This window comes from Centroberyx gerrardi, chromosome 8, assembly GCF_048128805.1.
Source record: "Centroberyx gerrardi isolate f3 chromosome 8, fCenGer3.hap1.cur.20231027, whole genome shotgun sequence".
Classification (NCBI taxonomy): Eukaryota; Metazoa; Chordata; class Actinopteri; order Beryciformes; family Berycidae; genus Centroberyx; species Centroberyx gerrardi.
Window position 1 is genome coordinate 3,796,582 of NC_136004.1, and position 23,448 is coordinate 3,820,029.

General features: G+C 41.0%; 1 protein-coding gene across 1 annotated transcript; it reads left to right on the forward strand.

Annotated features, from left to right (window-relative positions):
* The first annotated feature begins 1,970 nt into the window (after positions 1 to 1,970).
* rpl35 (ribosomal protein L35) lies at positions 1,971 to 4,610 on the forward strand. Its single transcript, XM_071906740.1, has 4 exons — positions 1,971 to 2,052; positions 2,591 to 2,727; positions 3,969 to 4,050; positions 4,417 to 4,610. The coding sequence occupies exons 1-4, from the start codon at positions 2,050 to 2,052 to the stop codon at positions 4,564 to 4,566; spliced, it is 372 nt and encodes a 123-aa protein (XP_071762841.1). The 5' UTR covers positions 1,971 to 2,049; the 3' UTR covers positions 4,567 to 4,610.
* Positions 4,611 to 23,448: the final 18,838 nt, after the last annotated feature.

Genomic DNA, 23,448 nt, shown 5'->3' on the forward strand with positions numbered 1-23,448 from the left:
ATCAATGAGACAGAGTTGATTTACTAGTCCAGGTCAAACGGACATAAATGGTTCAGATTTGTGTAAAAAAAAAAAAAGCAAAATTGGTCTACATGTACAGTTTGATGCCCTGAACATTTTCTTTCATCAACCTGACCATGATAAGACACACTTACACTGCCCGTCAAAAGTTTGGGGACACCACATTTTTCTTATTTTTAATATTTTCCACATTTTACAATAATAGTAAAGACATCAAAACTATGAAATAACACAAATGGAATTATGCAGCGACCAAAAAAGTGTTAAATCAAAACTATCTTATATTTTAGATTCTTTAAGGTAGCCGCCCTTTGCCTTGATATAAAGGCAAAGGCTTTGGAAAGAAATTCATACATAGGATCAACTTCACTATTTATATTTGTCTAACAAACACATTTCAAGGATTTAAGTACAAGCCTTCAGATCAAAATGGTTTTAAGATGATGAAAAATACAGTACATTCAATGAGGTGTCCCCAAACTTTTGACGGGCAGTGTAAGTATTGATGGCCAACAAGTACAATATAGTGGTAAGGAAGACAAATGGTTCAGGTCATCTTGTAATGGAGAATCTAACTGCTTCAAAGCATCAGTGCACAGCTTCTCTATCAATGTGGAGGAGACTGAAGAATGAACACCAACAAGTGAGATCTCTCTTAAAGTATAAGACAGTTTTATGTGTTCTCATTTCTCTTGAAATTGCATTTTGATTGTATTTCTTTACACAATATCATTGAAATCTCCATTATATGATTCCAGTTCATTTCCCTTGGCCATCAGAACATTAAACCCCTTTTCCTTTGACACAAACCTGAACAATTTGGCCTGGACTACAGCTGACCTGTTGGATGATCATTTCAATGTGACGTCGATGGAAGCGAATGCTATGTAAATGAAGATGACCGGAGGACATAACTCTTAACCTTTACCTGCCTTGTGTTGATGTAAATGAGTACATTCCATATGTCTATTTATATATGAAAACTGTACATATGCATTGAGAACTTTATAAATCAGTGGATGTAAATGGTTTTGACGTGGCCAGTTGCAGTATTTATCATCATAGACCCGAACCCGTTCTAGTTTCTGCCTCGGCTTTGTTGTTTTTTCCATCGGTGGGAAGCCCGGGGAATCTGCATGCCTGCTGTTAGATCGCATCGTCGGATCCCTAAAGCAGTCGGTCGATCTTCTTATAGGTTCCTCTTGATTTTTAATGCCTAGAATATTCAAGATTTTATTATTCATTCCAAAAATATGCATAAAATGTTAAGCAGAGACACATCGGCTCTCTGGGTGACTGCTGTCAGTCCCACAGAAAATTCTAATTGAGGTTCAATAGTTGTTTTCTTCTATATTGGGAGGATGAAGCACCTAATTTAATGCAACACTGTAACATTGTGTTACTAATGACAGGTAACAGACTCCAATGGTTAATATACTGTCTCCATGAGAATCAAAGAAGCAATGCACTTTTTCGACCTGTTTGATTCTGCTGTGTGTTAAATACTGTACAATCACTACAGATTTTCTGTCTTCTGCATTATATGATTTAACAATAGCTGCCACTACAGATGTTTTCTTTTCCCCCATTTATTGATAATAAATTGAAAATGATAAAATCACGTCTGGCTACACATACATATAAGCAGTAAATTCACATTTTTCTTTTCTTCATAGTCCCATATTCTCTCTGTTGTATATATTGCACATATCTCAGTAATTTTGTAATTTCTCACTTATTTCATACCCGATACATTTCATTGTTTTTTTACCTGTTTATATTGTGCATATTTAAATTAGTATACCCCCCTTCCCTTACTTCCATTTGCTATATTTTTATTAATTTAGATATGTTTTCAAGACACGTCTGTTCCAAATAGTGGTTGTTATTCGGCGGTCCTCCCGTCGGTGGCGCTGTTGGAGTTTGCCGAGAGGGAATTTAAAACAGTAGAAGAAGAAATTCTCCGGAAGCTACTTTTGTTGAGCACGCGGTGCGTCCGGCCTTTCCAACGGGGCAGCGAGAAGGAACATGGTGAGGGAACTGCCGCGGGTCCACAGATTCTTAAAATCACCCCATTTATATCCCCAAAACCTCCAAAAATGTGTTATATCCGTATGCATAAGCTCCTTATGTAGCTGTTGGTGTATGTGGCGGTTAATAGTATGTCGCTGTTTTCGACGAAAATGTTATATTATCGTGCGCTGGTGCTGAGGTTATCCGCTAGCCTGCGTTGCTAACTAGTTAGCTTATGTCAGTATGGAGAGGCAGGGTTTGTCGCTAACGTTTCCTTGCTAACATGGCTCGGTAATGTAAACTAAATGACGTGTATAAACGACGCATTTGGTAAAATACAGTCAGCATACTCGGACTTAACCGACTGTTGAATACCGTAACGTTATATTACGGTTGGCTCGTTGCAGCGTGATGTGTTAGCGAGCTGGTGTTTTACACTAGCATGGGGCCGACTTGAGGCTTCTCGCTTAAATACCATTTAAGAAAGCGTACCTGTTTGGCACTAATGGAGAGCTGTCACTAAAGGAATGTCTTCATCCATTCTGTCACGATACAGGCCAAGATCAAGGCAAGAGATCTGCGGGGCAAGAAGAAGGAAGAGCTGCTCAAGCAGCTGGACGACCTGAAGAACGAGTTGTCCCAGCTTCGTGTGGCCAAAGTGACCGGCGGAGCTGCCTCCAAGCTCTCAAAGATGTGAGTGGGATTGATTCTTTTTCACATTATCGAGTCATTGGAACAGGGTGATCAAGAGACACAATTCTCCGTTAATGGCGAACGGAGATGTCCCCCCCCCCCCCACAATTTAACTGGAACTCTTCCTGCATGGCATCTCGTGGTCAAAGATGATTTCGTTGAGCTGATGTTTTGCTGATGCATTCTCAATTGCTTACCAAAAGACTGAGACCCGAGATGGCCTGAATGTTCCTCATAGTCATTGTGGCTTTTTAACATTCCCTCCTTGATGATGCATTTCACATCATCCCGCCATGTTATGAGCTGGGCACCTACTAAAATATTCTGTATTGCCTGATTTTTATTTATTTAATTTTTTTTCGGCCTTTAAAGCTAACTTCGATGTTGACATGAAAAGCCTTGCCTGTGAAAACTTCAGCATGAAGGCAGGCATTAGCATGATGAAAATGGCAGACACCCTACAAAGAAGGTGGTTGAGGTGTGTTTTACTGTGGGATGAGATAGGATAACTGAAGACTAAAGTGGCTGCCATTTTATACTCCTGGTTCACGGCCATGTGTCATGGAGGTTTTCATTCCAATAAAACAGTACTGATTAGTCCCTCCTCTCTGGTTGAAGGTGTGCTAATCAGTGAAATCACCTGCCATACTGTTTGATTGAAGTGAAAACCTGCAAACTCCCAGCCCTCTATGGCACACACTGAGCACAGCGACCCTGGCTTTCCATCTGCCTCAGCAGTGTCATGAAGGGGTCAGTTGCTGACTTGTGTTGAGGGATTGCCTTTGGAGCTGTATATGGCGCACCAGCATCATGTTGATGCCCAGGAAGGTAGAATTATACCAACTGAAAGTTAATGCAGGCAGCAGTCATCAACAAAGAGCTGCAGAATTAGTGGTGAAACTTGGTTAATCACTAAATTGGATTTAACTTTTAAATTAAGGGAAATTACAATCAGCAGAGTAACTACAGGCACTGTAAAAGACAGTTGTCTCTGGCATTATGTAGGTTTCTAGTAATGCCAGTTTATAGCACATGGTTGTGAATATGGAAGAAAACTTGTGTAACTGGTAATCAAGACACAATCTTTGCTTTCAGCTAAATTTAAATTGGCTCATGAGTTGAACGTCTTCATGTCCCAAGTTAAACCAGGATCTGTGTATGAGTCTTTGGATGTTGAATATTCAACCAAATATCACCCAACTTTGCTACTTTTTGTTAATTGAAATGTTTGTTTTTTCCAGCTGCGTTGTCCGCAAATCCATCGCTAGAGTCCTGACTGTCATCAACCAGACACAGAAGGAGAACCTGAGGAAGTTCTACAAGGTGAGAGCGCGCAGGAGATTCACCAACGACGACACAATTGAGAGATGTGCCTTTTTTCCCACAACCAATTTTAACTGGAACTCTTTTATATGGCATCCGTGGTCAAAGATGATTTCGTTGAGCTGATGTTTTGCTGATGCATTCTCAATTGCTTACCAAAAGACTGAGACCCGAGATGGCCTGAATGTTCCTCATAGTAGCTTTTTAATATTCCCTCCCTGATGATGCTTTACACATCATCCCATGGTTGAAACATTGATCTTCACAAATTGTCAACCTTTTCTTGGTCTTCACTTTGGTTAATTTTCATCCTAATATAATGCCAGCGTTATACTTGGTATTGATTGTTCGTTTCATTGTTTTCAGGGTAAGAAGTACAAGCCCCTGGACCTGAGACCCAAGAAGACCAGAGCTCTCCGCCGCCGGCTGAACAAGCATGAAGAGAGTCTCCGGACCAAGAAACAGCAGAGGAAGGAACTCCTCTACTCCATCCGCAAATTTGCTGTCAAAGCTTAAAGGCTTTTTCCATTGATAAAATAAACCCATGTAAAAGACACAAATTGTATGCTGTTTTTTTTTTTTCTCTACAAAGTATCTACACCATTGTTTACATAATCGCAGATCTAAACTCTATTTGGTTGCATCCATCTTATGTGCAATGTAGAAGGCAGAATTTCAATCTAGTGCACAACTTCATTCAGTAATTGAGTAAAGCACAGTATTGGTTCAAGATGAGTAACTATAAAATGTCAATTTGTGCCTGCTGAGTTTTAAGTGACTTGATGCATGGCAGGATGGCTGAACACAGGGATGCACAGCCATGATCCACAGAGGGCTCAGAGTGCAGGTTTTCATTCCAACCAAACACTACAGAAGCTGATTTTACTGGTTAAAACACCTTCAACCAGGAAGGAGGAACTAATAACTGAAATCAGTTGCTGTAGTGCTTTGCTGGAATGAAAATCTGCAGTCTCTTGGCCCTGGCCTAATGGGTACTGAGGTGATCCCCAAACTGGAGGGTCCTAGGTTTGATTCCCCCGAGGTCAAACCTGTTGAATAAAACGATTAACCCCTACCTGCTGCACCAGCAGGCTCACCCTGCATTGCAACCAGAGGGAGGAAAGAGGATTTCCAATATGGGATAGATGTATAAATAAATTATGTGGTTTACTGGTATTTAAATGCTTTGTTCTACATTGTGCATTCAGGATCTGCCAAGTGTGAAAATATAAAAATTGAACCATATTTTTGCAATAGAAAATGTATGAAAGAAAAACTGACCATGCAATCCATCTAAGAATTGATGGAAAAAAACTGGAATTTTGACATGGAAAATGTATTGAAACCTTGATAATACAGTAACAAATATTACAGTTTAAGGTCATTGCAATTCTTGTGTGAAACTATTACAATCCAAAGACATTACTGAGTGTAGAGGGCGCTCATGTATGATTAGTGCAGATTTATTATTTTTTCCCAGAGTAAAGCATGTTCATCTAGCTACAGAGAACCCCCACACAGCTTGTCTAATGAACAGAGGAGAGTGAAGCATCCAAATTAGCTGCAGTTTTATTTGAGAGAAGTAAACTAATCTCTCTTCAATGATAACTTGCGGAGACAGAATACATGGTCTGTGTAGCTTTCACTGGTATGTGAAGTCTGGGTCTTTAACCAGCCAACCATAGGAGGGCAGCATACATCCACATTAGTCCAAACCCACATGACAAACCAAGCACTCAAATTTGATTATGAATTCACAAAGAAAGGCATCCATGAAGAGAGGATGAGGTTCTGCAGAAAGAAAGAGACAGTATGCATCAGAAAATGTTTCTCCACGTCACATCTCATGGGAATCATTTTCACCTGCTGATCATTTAAAACCCAGTCCATGCTTTGTTTTCTATTGCATGCTTTAGTATTTTCTTTAGTCTCCTGCATCATTAGCGGTGTTATTTCTCTTCAGCCAGAAGGGATGTGGATCATTAGAGATGTGGTGAACACAATGGCCTTTTGCTCAGGATTTGTTTGTTTATGTCAAAAATACCCGGAGTGTGTGATACGCCAAGTTGTGTTGCCGTGTTTTATTGTGAGGATCCCGACATCCTCTTCCATTCAAACACACCAGTGAAAATGTTTGGCTTCTCTGGAAGTGGAAACCAGTTCGCCATGTCCTGCTTGGATCCGGATCTGTTACTCTGGAAGCTCAGATCCTTTATGTTGTGGTCTACACTGATTTAAAGGATAAGTTTGGCGTTTTTGGACCTATATATAATTTGTCTATTACATACCTGTAGTACTTGGACCCACAGAGAATATTGGCTCCCAAGTCAACTGTCGGTTGAAACGGCGAGTTCCCATTGCTATAGCCTCTTGCTATAAACAATATATACAGTATATATATAGGTAAAAAATCGCAGAACTTAGCCTTTAACATCTAAAGTGAATAACACACTTACAATGAGAGAGCAGGTAGAGGTTCAGCATCTTGCTTAAGGACACTTCAGCAGGACACATGGCTGTTTGAGATAAAAATTTTAATAATTTCCTGTGGGCAAATTGAGTCATTGCAGCAGCAAGTAGTAACATGATACAGCAAATTTACTCTATTAAAAATAGAGTAAATGTGGGGTAAATAAACATACACAACTGAGAATTACAATATTAGAACATGATGAGTGGAAATGAACGAATGAAAAAGAAAAACCATGAAAAATATGTATGACATTAAAATATATTAAGTACATATATTATGAAGTGAAATTTGTAAAAAAAACATCTATATTAGGCAATATAAAAGAGAAGCATACAATAATATTAAGAAAATGTGAATTTACAGCATATATGATGTGCAAATACGTATGCGCATTGTGTTCACATTAGCAGATCTACAGAACGCCATACTTAAGTACAGACAGTCTCTCGGTGAAAAAACAATAGATGACATTTACTAAACATATACATTTGGATATGTGCATTACAAGCTGTTCACCTTATCAAAAACCCCAGTTGGAGGAACTGTATGCATACAAAAATGACAATGTGCATTATTGTCTGTTCTCAGTATCTCTATCATTTCCAGAACATATTGATAGATGGGGTAGCATAGATACAGAAAAAGAAACTCTGAAAGCTTTAGCTCTGTTTGCTCTGGAAGAACAGCGCCCGCTTCCTGTTTTGTGCCGTAAAGCAATCCAGCAGATTTCCCGCCAAATCCGACACAATGGCACACAATGTAAAATGTAGTGTAGAGGCTGACAGTCTTCTCTGTGATGGTCTCATTTGTTGACCATAATTATACTTATGTCTTAAAATCAATACTGTAAAGATGTATTGATGTTAAAATGCTACATGGAACACCTTTAATGTACGATGTTCACTTAAATAAAAACAACCATCGACATTGTGTTTTTGTCAGAACGTTGACAATTCACTCATAAAGTGAGCATCATTCATTAAAAAATAACATTGTGGTTGCTCTCCATTCTTGAGAGTTCCTGTCTTCCTGCCAAGTGGGGACCTTTTTGCAGATTTGACTATTTTTGTTCATCACTTCTCCACATACATCTTCTTACTTGTTCTCAAGTGGCCCTGCAGTACATACACAGTCTTAACCTCCTGCGGTCCATAGGGGCCCCACACCAGAGTCTTGGTAGTTTTGATTTTGGGGAGGCTCTCCAGGCTCTCCTTATGGGACCCGTCTTTCTTAACCGATGTGGGGGGCCTCCGTCTCTGGACAGCTGCGGGCCTTATCAGGAGAGGGACGCTTTCCCTTTGTTTTTCTCTATCCTGTCCATGTGGAGGCTGTTTAGGGCTGAACGGGCTGGTTCTGTTATCTACAATCTGCTCTAAGCTCTGGTTTCCGTCATAGCCGAAATGTCCGGTGTCCTCAGAGTCCTGCGGTGTGATGTCATCAGAAGGCAACGGGGGTCCACAGTGGAGCGGAGGGCCCTGGGTTTGGTTGGTTTCTGTGGGATCCTGTGGAGTTGTGGAGTTTACCTCAGTTGTCTCTTGAATGTTAGTTTCCTCCCCTGCCGAAGGCCTGCATGGAAGACATTAACATACAGTAGCATGCAGTGATGTAGTGGTAAATGAAAATGTGGGCGAGCTCCGGTCACTCATCATCACAAGGCAAAGAGCAACGAAGTGTAAACCAATGGAATATCAATTAGAGCGAGAAATGCAGTTTTATTTGATGAGAGGGGCGGAGGGGCGGGATTGTTCAAAATTCTGTGATGGTTTTATTGGTTGGAATTTTTATTTACTGGTGCCACTGGTGCAGCATGAGGTCACCATTAAAGATAGGCCGCGGCCACACTGATCCGTCGGAAAACAGACAGAATTATTGACGGATAGATTTCTGCTCATTGGGCTGTTTTGGAACGTCAACATGGTGGGAGAGGCAGAAATACAGTAGCCTAGCTTTACTCATAACGGAGCTACACAGAAAAAAGAAGAAACAGACTATACAGTATGAATTAAATAAGAAACTGACCTGGAAAACCTAGTCATCCCAATGTTATACCAGGCTTTCTCTGTTTTATCTTTGTTTTGGTCGTACCGTTGTCTGTGATCACTATTTTGGTGGTCACTATTTTTTCCAAAACAAACATAGGAACGCCTCTGCCTTCTTCCTGTTTTGTGCCGTAAAGCAGCGGTTCTCGATCACGTCCCACCGAGCTCCAAGAGTCTGCGGGCTTTCATTCCAGCCAAAGCCTACAGCAGCTGTTTTCAATGATTAGCACACTTTCAACCAGAGAGGAGGAACTCATCAGTGAAATCAGCTGCTGTAGTGTTTGGTTGGAATGAAAACCTGCAGACTCTTGGGTTAGAATAAAGACAATGTGCATTATTGTCTGTTCTCATTATCACTATAATTTCCAGAACATATTATTAGATGGAGGTAGCATAGATACAGAAAAAGAAACTCTGAAAGCTTTAGCTCCGTTTGCGCTGGAAAAACAGCGCCCTCTTCCTGTTTTGTGCCATAAAGCAATCCAGCAGATTTCCCGCCAAATCCGACAATTGTACACAATGTAAAATGCAGTGTAGAGGCCGGTAGAGGCTGCCAATCTCGGTGATGGTCTCATTTGTTCACAGTAATTATACTAATGTCTCAAAATGAATGTGGTAATGATTTACTGATGTTAAAATGATATCTCAATGATTTATTGAAGGTGGTAAACTATTCCAGCAGCGGGACTGGACTTCTCTACACTGCGAACAAACGACGTTTCACAGGACATTATATTTCCCCGCAGAACATCCTGTAACTTGATCCTCATTGGCCGTGGCGTTTGCACACAATTATTCCTGGGATATTTCCTACGGGCATGCCTTTACATGTGCTGTTGGCTTTCGACATGCTTGGGAAAATGTATTTTTTTTTGTCTCCCCACCCTCCCACTGACATCACTTAGGAGACCTGCCTCGGAGCTCTGTTCCGATTTCTGGGAGGAGGGTGGGAAAGCGCAGATGTGACGCAAAAGATATTATCTGAGGAGCGACTCGCGATACAGACGCAGATGGCCGGTCGTCCTGTAACTCCAACGGCTCCTAACACCAACAGATGAAATCATACCCCGTTTCTTCGGCCTCGGCGTCCCGCTCCTCATCCTCACAGCGCGATGAAGGCAGATAAAGATGCAGAGTTGAAACCTTTCCAGCGGGCCGCCGTCCATCAGCCTGCCTCTCGTCATCGCGGGGGGTTCTGGGAGTTTCTGGGAGGGGGGGAAATCGGGGGAAATGCGTTTCAAAGAGTAGGTCATAGCGGTCGGGAAAACGGCTTTTGAATTCAGCTGAATCCCACGCCGCAGATGTCACTCGCCGCTCGCCAATATCCCGAACGCAACATCTTGAAATTAGCATGGTCAGTGTGATAGATTGAGCATGACAACATCTGAACAACTGTGTCTGTTATCGCTAGAGGATATCCAGAAGGCAATTACCCAAACTGCAGCAAAAACACACACTGCCCCGAAACGGAATAAAACAGAGAGAATGGGAAACGAGAGGAACTTTCATGTCAATTGGCAATAAAATTGGATTATTTGTTTGAGTCACCGCAAATAGCCCCAGCTGTTCGTGCCCCGAGCCAGAGGAGAAAAATCATGTATGCATGTTGTTTGGATATGGTTATGGGGATTCGCTGGCAGATGGAAGCTGTTGAGTGTGTGTGTGTGCATGTGTATGTGTGTGTGCGTGGGTTCGTTTTTGTCCCCTGGGAGAAGTGTTGATCACAAAGGCCTTTTAAGTGGTTACCATTGTGAGTAAACAGCAGCTTTGGTCCCCATTATAGCAGCTATGAGTACACATTATTACCAGATTAGACTGATATATGGGGCCGATATTGGCCTTTTGTTAAACGAAGTGTGGTCCACCTCTGATATGATGCAGTTTGATTGATTACATATTTATTGTAGAATTGATCAATACTACACTTGTTGTGTAAGGGAAGCCTTTAATCTAAATTGATTATAATGAGACATTTTTCAATCCAAAAATTTCAGCAGTGGCCTTCAAAACATGTACCTGATGTTTCCCTGGCTGGATCTGTCTGATGTGACCCTGTCGGCCCTCCTGGCTCCAGGGCCGTGCCCAGTCTGGTTCGGGGCCCAGTCCTGGGCCTGGACCCCGGCCCCCCTCTGACCTGCAGCCTCCCCCCGGCGCTGCTCGCCGGCCTCGGTCTCCCGCCTCCTCCCCCTCTGTTCTGGGGTGTCACCCTGGGCGTCACCCTCCCACTGCTGGGCCTCTGTTGGAGGGTGCAGCAGAACCCTCGCACTGAGACAGGATTGAATATTATTATTACTGTACTATCCCTACCCCTATTTTCATTATTTAGAATAATAATATAAATATATAAATATGTCATAGAAAATAACCAACCCTTATGCTATTATTATCATTTAGAATATAAATAAATAAATATTTGTCATAGTTTGTATTTATTGCTATTATTATTATTTAGAATGGTAATATCATTTATAAATTAACAAATCAATAAACAATAACAAGAAAAATAGATAATAATATTAATTATTATATAATTATTATTAATTGATTATTAATTATTATCATTGACAAAATTGGATGCTCACTGGAATTAAGCTGAATAAACTGCATTTCACAGTCATAACATGACATAACAACATAACAAAACAACATAAGATAACATAACATAAGATAAAATAACATAACATAACATAACATAACACAATTTAACACAACACAACAACACAACACAATTGAGCTAAACAGGCCCCAAATCCAATTGAAATGGTGCTGATGCTGTAGTGTATGTGTGACTTGAGGGGAGCAGTGAAAGACAGTCACCCTGCAGACCGAGGATGTCTGAGCCTCTGGAGGAAAGCCCTCTCTGAGCAGAGGAGACCGGTCTTTGTGGAAACACTGGGAATCCTCTGGCCGTACAGAAGGCTTCGTACTGAAACAGCCTCCTCTGGTTGCTGTGGAGAAACATGCTTGATGCTTGGCCTCCTCTCATTCATCACACATTCAACATGGTAGTCTGAAAAGAGAGCATACATAGAACACAGAACGTCACAGAATGGCTCACACATGCATTTTAATGGCTTCATTTGTAGGGCTGGGCTGAAAATTGTACGTTTGGGGGGGATTTGTATGGATTTCAAGGCATTGAAAAGTATTTAATAGCTTTTAGTTTTCTTCTTGTTTTTGGTATTTGTGCTAAGGAAATAATTTAAGCATGGTTGGATACCATTTAGAAAAGATGTACAAATGTTAAATGTTATAGCATAATGAAATAGTATATTAGTATAATTTCAGAATTTACATGAATTTGAAGTATTAGAACCAGTGTAGAAAAAAGGCTTAAGAACATGCTTAAAATTTGTATGGATTTCAATTGTTTTAATTACTTTTTATTGTTTTAATTTTCTTATTAATTGAGTATACATTTTATTGTATTTGTTTTGACCACTGCTTTTATCTTTTTGTTTTGTGAAGCCCTTTGAGGCATGCTGTGCGATATTGGGCTATAAATAAATAAAACTTGACTTGACTTAACAGTTAAGGTTTCTAAAAGCCTGGTCAAGCCACACAGCCTGGCTCCCTACTGTTTCCAAGAATCTTTTTATTGGAGAGGTCTACAATCCGTAGACCTTTCACAGCATGTTTGTGAATATGTCAGGCTGCCAAATACACACACGCACGCACGCACTCACACACACACACACACACACACACACACACACACACACCCATGTTCTCCTTTCATATCATGTTTAAATTTGACAATTTTCATGCTAGAAAACTTTAAAAACTCATTTTTGTTCATTTAGTATACCAACCCAAATATACTCCTTTTAAAACTCTTATTTTATGTAACTTCATCTTTAGTATTAATCAATCAAACTGCATCATATTCATCATATCAGAGGAGGCCAACATCTGATGTTTAATTAAACACTAATATCAAACCGATATATTGGTTTAACCCTAGTTGTGTGTGTGTATCAATACTGAGATGTGAGGATGCATGTTTAATATTGCTGGTTATGTCTTGCTTTGCTGTGATTTCTATGCATTAGGCAACACTGGGCCACACATGGGAGATCATCAGTCTTTCAATAAGGCATCACGCCAGGATTCCTCACTCATAACTCATAACTTCACAATTCAGCCTGCCAAGAAAATCAATATGACTTCATGATGTTTTGAAGCTTGGTTGAACAATAAACACAAACACCTCATATAGAAATGTGGTCAGCATGTGTGTGCAATAGTCAAAATATGTCCCATGTTATAAAACTAAAGCCATCAGGACTATCACAGCTTTATGGTAAATGTTTGTGTGTGTGTGGCTGAGAGCAGATCAGAAGGAGCTTGGCGTTGAGTTTACACACCATATAGTGCAGCAACAAGGACTAAAATTCTGGAGATACCCCTACCTGAGGTAAAACAAACCATGATTTCCAAAATCTGCGTAGTGCCCCTTTAAGAAATGGATGGTTGCATACAAATATTTGACTACTAAAGTGGCTAAACCAATGGACAAAGTGCCATACCACAAAAATTCTGAGGGTGCTGAAAACAAATGATTAAGGAGGCAAGGGGCACATAAGGTCATGTAACTGAGGACTGGATACTGATATTCTGTGTAGTGAGAACACCAAACTGATATCTCTTTACAGTTATGAATTACAAGCTTCTAAATGCAGAGGCAAAGAGAAACCAATAGATTAACTTCAATTCAGTCTATACTTTTAGATAGGCCTATCTATCAAATAGAATGAATTATGGAGTCAGTTACCCTTTTCATTTGTTCAGTATAACCCTGCCTTAGTCCTTGATTAGGGGATGACTGCAGATGAATGTGGATTGCCATTGTGATTATAGGACTCTATAGACTAAATAATAAATTACATGCTATCCTCATTCCACCTACACTGGGACGATAACCTGGATAGATTCACACAGCCAACACCCAAATTACAAGCCTATTTGAACTTCAGGACATATTTTTTAACAAAAACAGAAGGCATGCAGCTCTGGAAATGATTCAGGAAGGGTGTTTAGCTTTAGTGAATTGGATAAGCCAGGTTATCAACAATCATTTAACAGAAAGCATGTGCGTGTGGTTCTCACAGGCCTTTGGGGACAATCTTTAACAATGCCTTTCAGCAATTCCACCACAACAATAACATTTTGCAACTGTTCTTACCTGCTCTCAATTAGACATCCAAGGCTTTTCACGAGCACTCCCTGGGGAATTGTATAGTGGAGAGTTGAACGACAGCACATTTTGTAATGTTTCTCTGCATATGGATCCACACCCAAACATTATTTTACTGGCTGGTCTGTTAGACCCACTTGGCTGTTGCCAAGGGCCAATGAGCTCACTCTCTGGGTTTGTTTGTGGTTGGTGTGTGAGTGTGCGTGTGTGTGTGTGTGTGTGTGTGTGTGTGTGTGGGGTGTGTGTGTGGGGTGGGGGCGGGGGGTGGGGGGTGGGGGGTAAAGTGTCACTATTGTCATGGTTACAAGCTATGGTTTGTATGACACAGACATAATGGTTGATATTTCAACAAGCTATAGACGTAATCTACCCTCTGGCTGCCATGTTGAAGGTCCACAACTCTTGGGCAACAATGGCTAAGAAGAGCTGGTTATGTTTCTAAGGGATTGTTCACAACAAGCATGTTTGGAGCGATTCATTTGAAATCTGGAACATTTCCTCCTTTAGTTCAGTTCATTTGGCCAGGTGAGAACAATGCCATTGGAACTCTGGTGACACCAAATAACAGCACCAAGACACCTGAAAATGTGACTCTCAGTCCTCTAACAAGAAAACTGCAGTGCAATTATTAGGAGTAAGAATCAGAACCAACAACAGGAAACAACTGCAAAATGCAACGTTTTATGGATATAAGGAGATGGATCTATTGATATCTGATAACCAGTAGTTCCTCATTCTTGGAAAGCCTGGCATAACAAAATTAACTGTGGGCAAACCACAATCTGGACTGGTGCTCACATTCAGCTAATTCTTGATTCTTAATAGTATGAAGACAAGAGAAGAAGAACGCAGACAAGTCCATCATGTTTAGCTAAAGTTACGGGGACTGGAATCGGATTTGTTTTACATTAGTAGTGGTTATTTAGTTGCATGTTAACATTAACATCAGTTGCTTAGCCTGCTGGCTAGCTAGTTAACAAAGACAAAATCAACTGTTTAATCAGGTTAACAGAGGTGACTCCTCTCCAACCTCTACCAGGGTCTCTAACGAAAGCGTGAAGACCCTTTTGAACTTCTCTACTCATTTCAAACAAATGGGGCAGAGAAAACAAAGAAAAGGTTGACAAATCAAATCAAGCATAAGGCAGGCTGTGAGTAGTCTCTCTACATAAGCTATAATACCCTTAGCTAATTCCCCTAACTTGTAGGCAGACATGCTAACATATTGCTATCTTTTAATAATTCCTGTAAGCAAAACTTCTGTAGCAGCTTCATCTCAGTAATTTTTGTAGCACATACTTGCATCAGCACAGAGCCTAACATTTTAATTTGCTGTGGAAAACAAAATCTGGTCTGTGACAAAATTTTAATGTGCCAGTGATTCACAGCCAATCAAACTGTTTTGGAGTAGAGACTAGGGCTAAAGACAAGACAGTTTACTGTGTCACAGTAACCTACATTTGGAAACAAAACCACCTCATCAGACTTTTCACTTTTACTTAAAATGTTACTGAATGGATCTACACCCATACTGCAAAAATGTTTTTCAGGTAGCTCTCTTTTAGCCTTGTTTTATATTCAGCCACTATCCTATTTGTGCACACCAGTTCCCCGTCTGGACTACTGAATGGTTGCTAGAATCTGTGATGCAACTGCAAGTTTGTATCTCCACGTAACAACATGAATTCTGCCTTCTCTGGACAGCAAAACAGGTCTGTCTCATGAACCGAGGTTCTCGTGGCCCTGTGATAACATTTCAAAAGTGAGGAAAATGAAAGGTCATGTGTGAGAAGTAAGCTTAACATTGCTCCATGGATTTGGGGCTCCTTGGTGATGCTTTTATCACCACGTCATATGTAATGAAACAACTTAAAAGGAGGACAGGTGGAACAGCAGTTCATATTGTCCGCATTAGTCTGTCTTCACTTTCCCCCCAGGTTGGACTGATTCCAGCAGAGGAGGGTTTGTGGCTGTTGTCTGTTTTCATTTACACACCATTTACATCAGCAGCGTGGAGCCGGCTGTTTGACGGTGTCCAGGTGAGGACAGAACAGAAGCCGAACCGCCTCTTTACTGAGTCCATACCATGACCTTGTTTTATTTTTCTGACCTGTCTTTGCCCAGGGATGACTGAACATGCATGCTCTTTTTCAGCAGTAACCTGCTTCAGATGCACACAATTAGACACATTTACATCTACTGTAGCAGCTCCCTTTCATTGCCCTATTTTACCTTCAGGACATGTTTTTCTTTTAACAAAAACGGAAGGCACGCAGCTCAGGAACTGATTCAATAAGGATGTTTAGTTTTAGGGAATTGAAAAAAAGCAGTTATCAACAATTATTTTAATAGGAGGCATGTGTGTGTGTGGTTCTCACAAGCCTCTGGGGACAATCTTGAACATGACTTTCAACAATTCCACCACAACAACAAAGTTCTGCAACTGTTCTTACCTGCTCTCTATTAGTTTAACCAGTTGAACAGTATTTATTTTGAGAGGGGAGAGCATCACTGGCTGGTATTCAAACTATCAATCTTCTGGTTACAAGCCCACTTACTGTAAAGATAATTGTATCTAATAAGATAAGATCAAACTTTAATGGTCCCTGTGGGTGAATTGGGTCACTGTAGCAGCAAAATACTAGGATACAGAAAAAAATAGAGTATAAATAAGATGCTAGACAACTTTACACATTGGTGGCTCCAGATGGCAGCAAGAGTTAATTGTTTGAAAATTTGAACTTCAATATCCAGAAATCCTGTAAGGTGATGTCAGTAAGCTGCACACAGCAAACTCATGTTTACCAGCCTTGATGCTTTATACCAAAGGACACCTAAGGGACGAGAGAGGAAAAGAACGTCGGTGAGTCCGGCTTTCTCTGGACGGATGTCATTACTTCCTGTTTGGAGAAGATTTTACATCATACCAACACCAGAGTTTCATTTGGGTAAACAGGGTGAATTAGAGGGGATGGGATGCTTTTCTCTGTTGCAGCCCCATTTTGTGGTTTAGGCTGATAAGACAGCTGTACTTTTACATAAAAATCTATGAAAGAGTATGTAGAAATATGAAATACAGCATTATTTAGGCTGTGCAAAGTAACAGCAACAGTCAAAGAAAAGATGAATGAAAGTACAAAATTAAAACAAATGTGTTACCCCTAGGGCCCTTAGGTGTTAATGTGCTCTCCGGTGTCCTAACCACCAAGGTCAAGTGTTTACACCCAAACTGTTAATATGGGTGGATGCTAAGTGAGGGAAAAGGGAAAATATGTTTTTCAGTGTCGGCAACGAGAGGTGAAGCACCTCTTATTTCCATCCTCTGCGTCCTGGAATAAAAGTTCCTGGCAGATCCACCCCATGTCTCCTCAGCCTGTATCCACCCATTGTGAAATGGACTGGGAATCAGCTGTTCAGCTCATATGGAGAAAAAGTTAAGAACCTGGCTTGACTGTTTGTGTTGTTAAAGCACAGGATCCCTGGTAACACTGAAATGGGGCTCATAAGGCATTATAAGACACATTGTAAGTACGTTGCAACAGCATGATAATGCTTGATAATCACACCATGATATAAGAAACACATGCAAAAAAATTATATGAATATTGAATATCCCATGTTGGAACTATATGGTTAAAGGGGCATTAAGTAATCTATGAACTCTATTGACCTTGATTGGTGACCAGTAGGAATTGCAACAACATTGAACTTATCCTACACAAGTCTCTAGCACGTATTGATCATCCCCCTGCAGATATATTATGGTCATTTTGTGCTATGGGACAGTAAAAATATATTTATATTTATTTTATATTTATTGCCCCTTTAAAGAGTAACTAAACCCCAAACCCAAATCTGCTATTGGCTGGTCTTTGTGCCAGGTGATGTCACCCTCTATAGAGTACAATAGGTGATGACATCACCTGGCACAAAGACCAGCCAATAGCAGATGGCCAGTTCAGTACCCTACTTTTCACCATTAGGTGTCAGGCTTCCCCACAGATTTGGGTTTGGGGTTTAGTTACTCTTTAAAGTGGTAATCCTTGAGTTCCAAATTTTTTGGATTTTTGCGATCTTTGTCACTAAGCGCTCATTGCTGTGGTGTTTCTGCACTGCACTTCCCAGAGATCACCTGTCAATCAAACAGTGTGTCCAGTACTGTGACGTCTTTTTCCTTGGATTTTCTGTTGATGAAGTTTGAGTTTCTGTAGGTGGCGCTCTTTTCTTTGTCTGTTCAGCCATGGTGGCTATCACTGCTCATACTAAATACCCACTTTTATTTATGCTGCGATCCATTGGAAGTCGCATGTCGATAGTTCCGAGTTGGTATTTCCGACTTCCGATCTAAATGCGTTCCAGTGCGTCTGCTTGGGAAAACATGGACTCCCGCGGCAAACTCATGTTTGTTAGCAGGCTAGTTCATACTACTAGCAAAGACTTCTATCTAGTAACAAAGCACAAATCAACCAAAGTACATTACAAATGGAAACTACAAAGTTGTTACATGTTGTTACACAAAAACTACATATCAAGTTTTATCAAGTACAAATTGATGCAAAGGTTTTGCCCAAATTTCTGACTAGGAACTCTGACTTGAACGGCTGTTCCGTTGCACTTTTCCACGACGGAAGTTTTTTTTGTCTGAGTTTCTAGTAAACCGGAAATGTAAAATGCATCACTTCCTGTGCAGACCTATTAGACAGCAGGTGTTTAGAAGAGCAAATGTAAAAGCTTTCAGGAACTGGATATAGGGAAGATGGAAGATCATTACAGTTGCCTTTCCCCCAGTGTTTGTTCAGATGCTACAAATGTCAAGCACTGGATACCAGTTACCAGTAACACTGAGATACTTGGCAACAAGACTTTCTCCAAAACAAGACTCTCTAGAATTCCATGTCAACTGCAATCCTAGAGACATTTTCAAATGAGGCAACTTTGACGTGTTTTCTCAGCACTTTTGATTTTGAATTGTATTGGACCGGACATCTTGAAGCCGTCATCTTTTCTAGCACTGTTTATGATCGATGTTCTCGCGTCTCTGCTCCATTCAGTGCTCCAATAATCCAATGACAACCACCGGAATAGATTATCTCACTGAAAAACCCTAGTGAATCCTCTATTACCTCACTTTTGACATCGGCCCCAATTTCTCTCCAAGTCCCCCCCCCCCCCCCCCCCCCTCCCCTCTCCCCCCTCCCCTTCTGAGGAGTCCCCTTGCGAAAGAAAGAGTCACAATGTGAGCTGATGTGTGCTAATGTGGAAATGTTTCACCACACTGCTGCCATTGTCTGAGGAATCTTCATGCTATTTCCAAAAAGACGTTCCGTCCCTCCCGGCCGCTCCCCGCAATTTTGGGGGGTTTTCCCGGGGCTCGAACCATGATATCATCTTGGTTTCTTAAGGACTCAGCATGTTGGACTTGATGTTCTCTGCGGGACGGGGGTGTGGGAAGGGGTGGGGTGGGGGGTTTAATGAAGTTTTACTCTCTTACTGGGTCAGGACTCCCACCCATCTCTCTTGGATCTCCAGCATGCTGATGAGGTGTTTCATTACATCGCATGTGAGCTTGTGTGACTTCAGTGCGGGGAGAGACATGGTTGCGCCGTAACGCCCTTTTCGGCCGAAGTCTCTGCAGGTTTGGGGAATGAATCGACAGTATCCAGCACCGTGAAAACCTCCCGGGACCCCGAGGCAGTGTGTATGTGATGAGAGAGCGTTAAAGCATGGTTTCAGACGAAGGACACATGATCCGCTGTGGGCAATGGGAGGTTTTTCACTTTCTGGCCAAGCGACAGAGTGAAAAAATTGGGTAACACTTTATGCTGTAAGTGTTACCCATAAGGCACTTGAATATACATCATAAACACATTATGAGTGTGTTATTACCAGAACATGCTCTAATATGTCCAATGCCCAGAACCTCTAGGGATTGAATTCTTTCTAGCCCAAGCTATAAACGGTAACTCTTTGCTTGAAGTGTTGCCCATATGGCACTTTAATGCATCATGAGCACATCATGAGCACATTATGAGTGTATTATTATCAGAGTATGATGAAATGCACACAATGTGCAAAAACTCTAGGGACTGAATACTCTTTCTGGGGCAACTGCATAGCCATTGACATTGCCATAACAGTCATAGTTCCTTCGAAAGTCTAATTTTACATGCTACCAGTTACTTCACATGGGAAGAAGTTGAACTACAGCAAATCAACTCTCAAGAGAAATCTAGTTTAGTTCACTAGAGTTACTTAGAAAAAGCACTGCAATGCCATATTATACAAAATCACATGACTGCCAAAAATACCACAAGGATATGAACAAAATTTGATTTGAAATAAAGTGCAAGGAATGTTAACTGTGTTTATGAAAAAGGGAAGGAGGGGTGGGGGGATCAAAGGAGGGTGAATGAAGACATGAGAGGATGCAATAAAAAGTTAAAAAAAAAAAAAAAGAAGCTAATAATAATATCTAAAAAATGCAGTTCCTTTGTTTTCTTTTAGAGCCGAAAATAGCTGGCGGTTTCAGTCGTTACTATGCCTCAAAATGACAAAAACAACTAAAAACTCTCTCCAAGTTTGAATGTTGTTGAACTACATGCAGTTAAAGTACTTTACCCCAACACTGCCCATTATATACTGCATTATACTACATGCAACTTTCTTTTTTTTTATGATCAATAGTTTTTTAATGATTCATAACATAAAAACAAGGATCAAATACTACATGCAACTTTCTGTTGTGATCATAATGCAAGAAAAACTGCAACTTTTCAATACAAGAAAAAGCTTTTCTTGCATTATGATGAAGTTTTTACATGCTCATAAATCCCTATAATGCACTTCAAATACCAAAAATTGCAACGTTATCAAACATTTGATTTGTGCTTCAGATTAGGGTTGGGCATCAGGTCTCAAATGAAGTTGAAGTTAGAGTTATGGCAAAGGTTAAGCTTTAGAATCACTTTTTTTTAATCTGAAAATCATGATGTGTTCTGACTTGTCCAGAAAGCCCCAACCACTTGGGGAGGAGGAGTGTTGATGGAAGCGATGGGAATGTTAGGAGTTGTTCAGGCCTCCTCGTGTCGGGCAAAGACTGAGCGCTGCTTACGTTTTTATCAGCATTTTATCTGCAAAGGCATTTCTGCTGCGAGGAACATAGCAGGTGGGGATTTCCACACATCCGTGCCGGTGTGAATTGTATATCACGAGGCCTATAAAATCCTCGATGCGCTCTGACCCGCAACTTGAATGGCTCACATAAAAAAACTGCATTTCCATGTGGTGCTTCTCAAAGAGGAAGCAACGCTTTTGCACATGTAGCGCGCGCTCTCTGAGAAAATAACCTTTCGCTTAGTGGAGTCCCATGTTCCGAATCCAGTCTCTGAGAGTTGATTTATGTCTTAATCGAAGGTCAGTTCTGCAGGGAGAACGGAGGTCGCGATTTCTGACAACAGGCCAAGTAAGAACTAGTGGTCAGGACAGTGGAGGAATGTGAGCTGGATACGAGGAAACGACACTGGAATCCAACACAAACAAACCAGTAATGTCCCACTGAACCCTTGGTGTGGCATTCAGGCTACGTAACACACACACACACACACACACACACACACACACACACATATGTTCCACATGTTCTTCTTGGTCTACCTCCTAATTTGAGTTATCGCCGTTTCCTCTGTTTCATTCAAGCATAGACAAGATGGAGATATTCAAATCATGTTCCCATCTACTCCTCTACTAAGGCACGATCCCTCGTTGCAGTAATACTGTACCTCCGCATAGAGAAGAGGGGGAATTAGGGGGCTAATAGACATGGTAAGAGCAACAGCTGAATGTCCAAACAAAAAAAACAGAGAGAGGCCCAATGTGATAGACCACCCTGGCAGTGGGCAAGCTTCTTACAGTAAAAACCAGCAGAGACTAAACAACTGAGTAAAACAAAGGTTACAGGCCTTGTATGTTCTGTTAATGGTTGTACAATGATTTTGCCTTTCCAGTCTCGGAAAAGACTGAGGAAAAAAAAAGGGAAGATGGCTTACATTACTTATCCTCCTTTGTCTCACTTATGTATGAAGCTGATCAAAACACTGCAGGTTGAGAGCAGATGCCAGAGTTCACCAAACCATTAAAGGAAGACTCCCACTTGGATCCTCTTGAATCCTGTTAGACCTCATCAATCTGCATTCCAGGAGTTATTTTTTGATGAACTGCTGTAATTAAATTTTTTTGTTTCCCTCAACCTGCCTTCTAGTTGTACTTCAATTAGTGATTTCCTACATTTCCCAGAATGCCTTTTTGACAACCTCCACAGAAGGGGTGTGTACTTGTTGCTTTCAATCAAAGAGCTAGCTATTTAGCTAACTAGTTTGTGAACTAGTTAAGTGCTTTAAACCCAACATGTTTTGTAGCTGCATTGCATTCTGCTCTATTGAGGCCACTGCAGGTGGAGAAATTGGTCTCTCTCCTCTTCTACGATGGATTTCTCCCTGTATGATTGTTGAACATCTCTCGGTGCAAAATGGCGGCTCTAGAAAGAAGCCCTCGCTTTTTGATTCTGAGGACTGACACCTACGGAGCCCCTCTGGGGTCACATGGTAGAAAAAAAACTTGATGTGTAAATCCGTGTGAGCGGATTTGTAAACTGTGTGAACGGATTTGTAAACTGTGCGCACAGATTTCTAAACCGTGCCCTCGGATTCACAATCCGTGCGAACGGATTTGTAAATCCGTTCGCACAGTTTACAAATCCGTGCGCACATGCACTCTTCTGTTCTTCAGCGAATGGACCTGCCTTGCATGGACCGCGGTGACCACATCCACCAAGTAAGTTCAATGTTATCTAGATTTAACGGCAGATTTAACGATAGTGAAATTAGTTAAATTGATTTAGCTTTGTGTTTTTGGAGTTTCACAGCTTTTATGGAGGATTTGTAAACTGTGCGAACGGATTTGTAAACTGTGCGAACGGATTGTAAAACGGTTTACAAATCCGTTCGCACAGTTTACACATCCGTTCGCACGGATTGTGAATCCGAGGGCATGGTTTAGAAATCCGTGCGCACAGTTTACAAATCCGTTCGCACGGATTTACACATCGAGTTTTTTTTTCTACCATGTGACCCCAGAGGGGCTCTGTAGACACCAAAACCTGAGAGAGCTGAAAAATGTTCTGCTATCAACTTCGTTTTGCCATTTATCTGCAGGAATAAGAAAAATACACCACCAAACAACAAAATGGGCCCAGAAATGCAAGGTACATCACCAATAGCTCTTTTTTTTTAACACTATCAAACTGTTTTAGGGTGGTTTTTCCTAAGACGAATGCTCACTGGAGTAAAAGAATGCTCGAAAAAAGTATGCCAAGACACTGTGTGCAAAGAGCCTTGGCTTCCTTTTTTCAGCTGATCAAAACATTCCTCAAAAAAACAATAAATTGTTGTCTGTTGTTGGTTTGTTGGTGTTTCTGGGTTTTTTTTAGCATGGGTGGTGCTCAGTAGGTATCGAAGAGAGTATGGGGTATTTGCAGTGAAATAGGCCTGTTTACTAAGGTCATCTGGCCTTTTCCCACCTCTCTGTTGACTCATTTGCTGGGTAATTAACACAGTAATTAGAGTTATTAGTTAAGGAAAGTTCAAACAGCCCTAAAATCCTCAGCAAATGTCCTCAGCTGCCATTAGACTCTC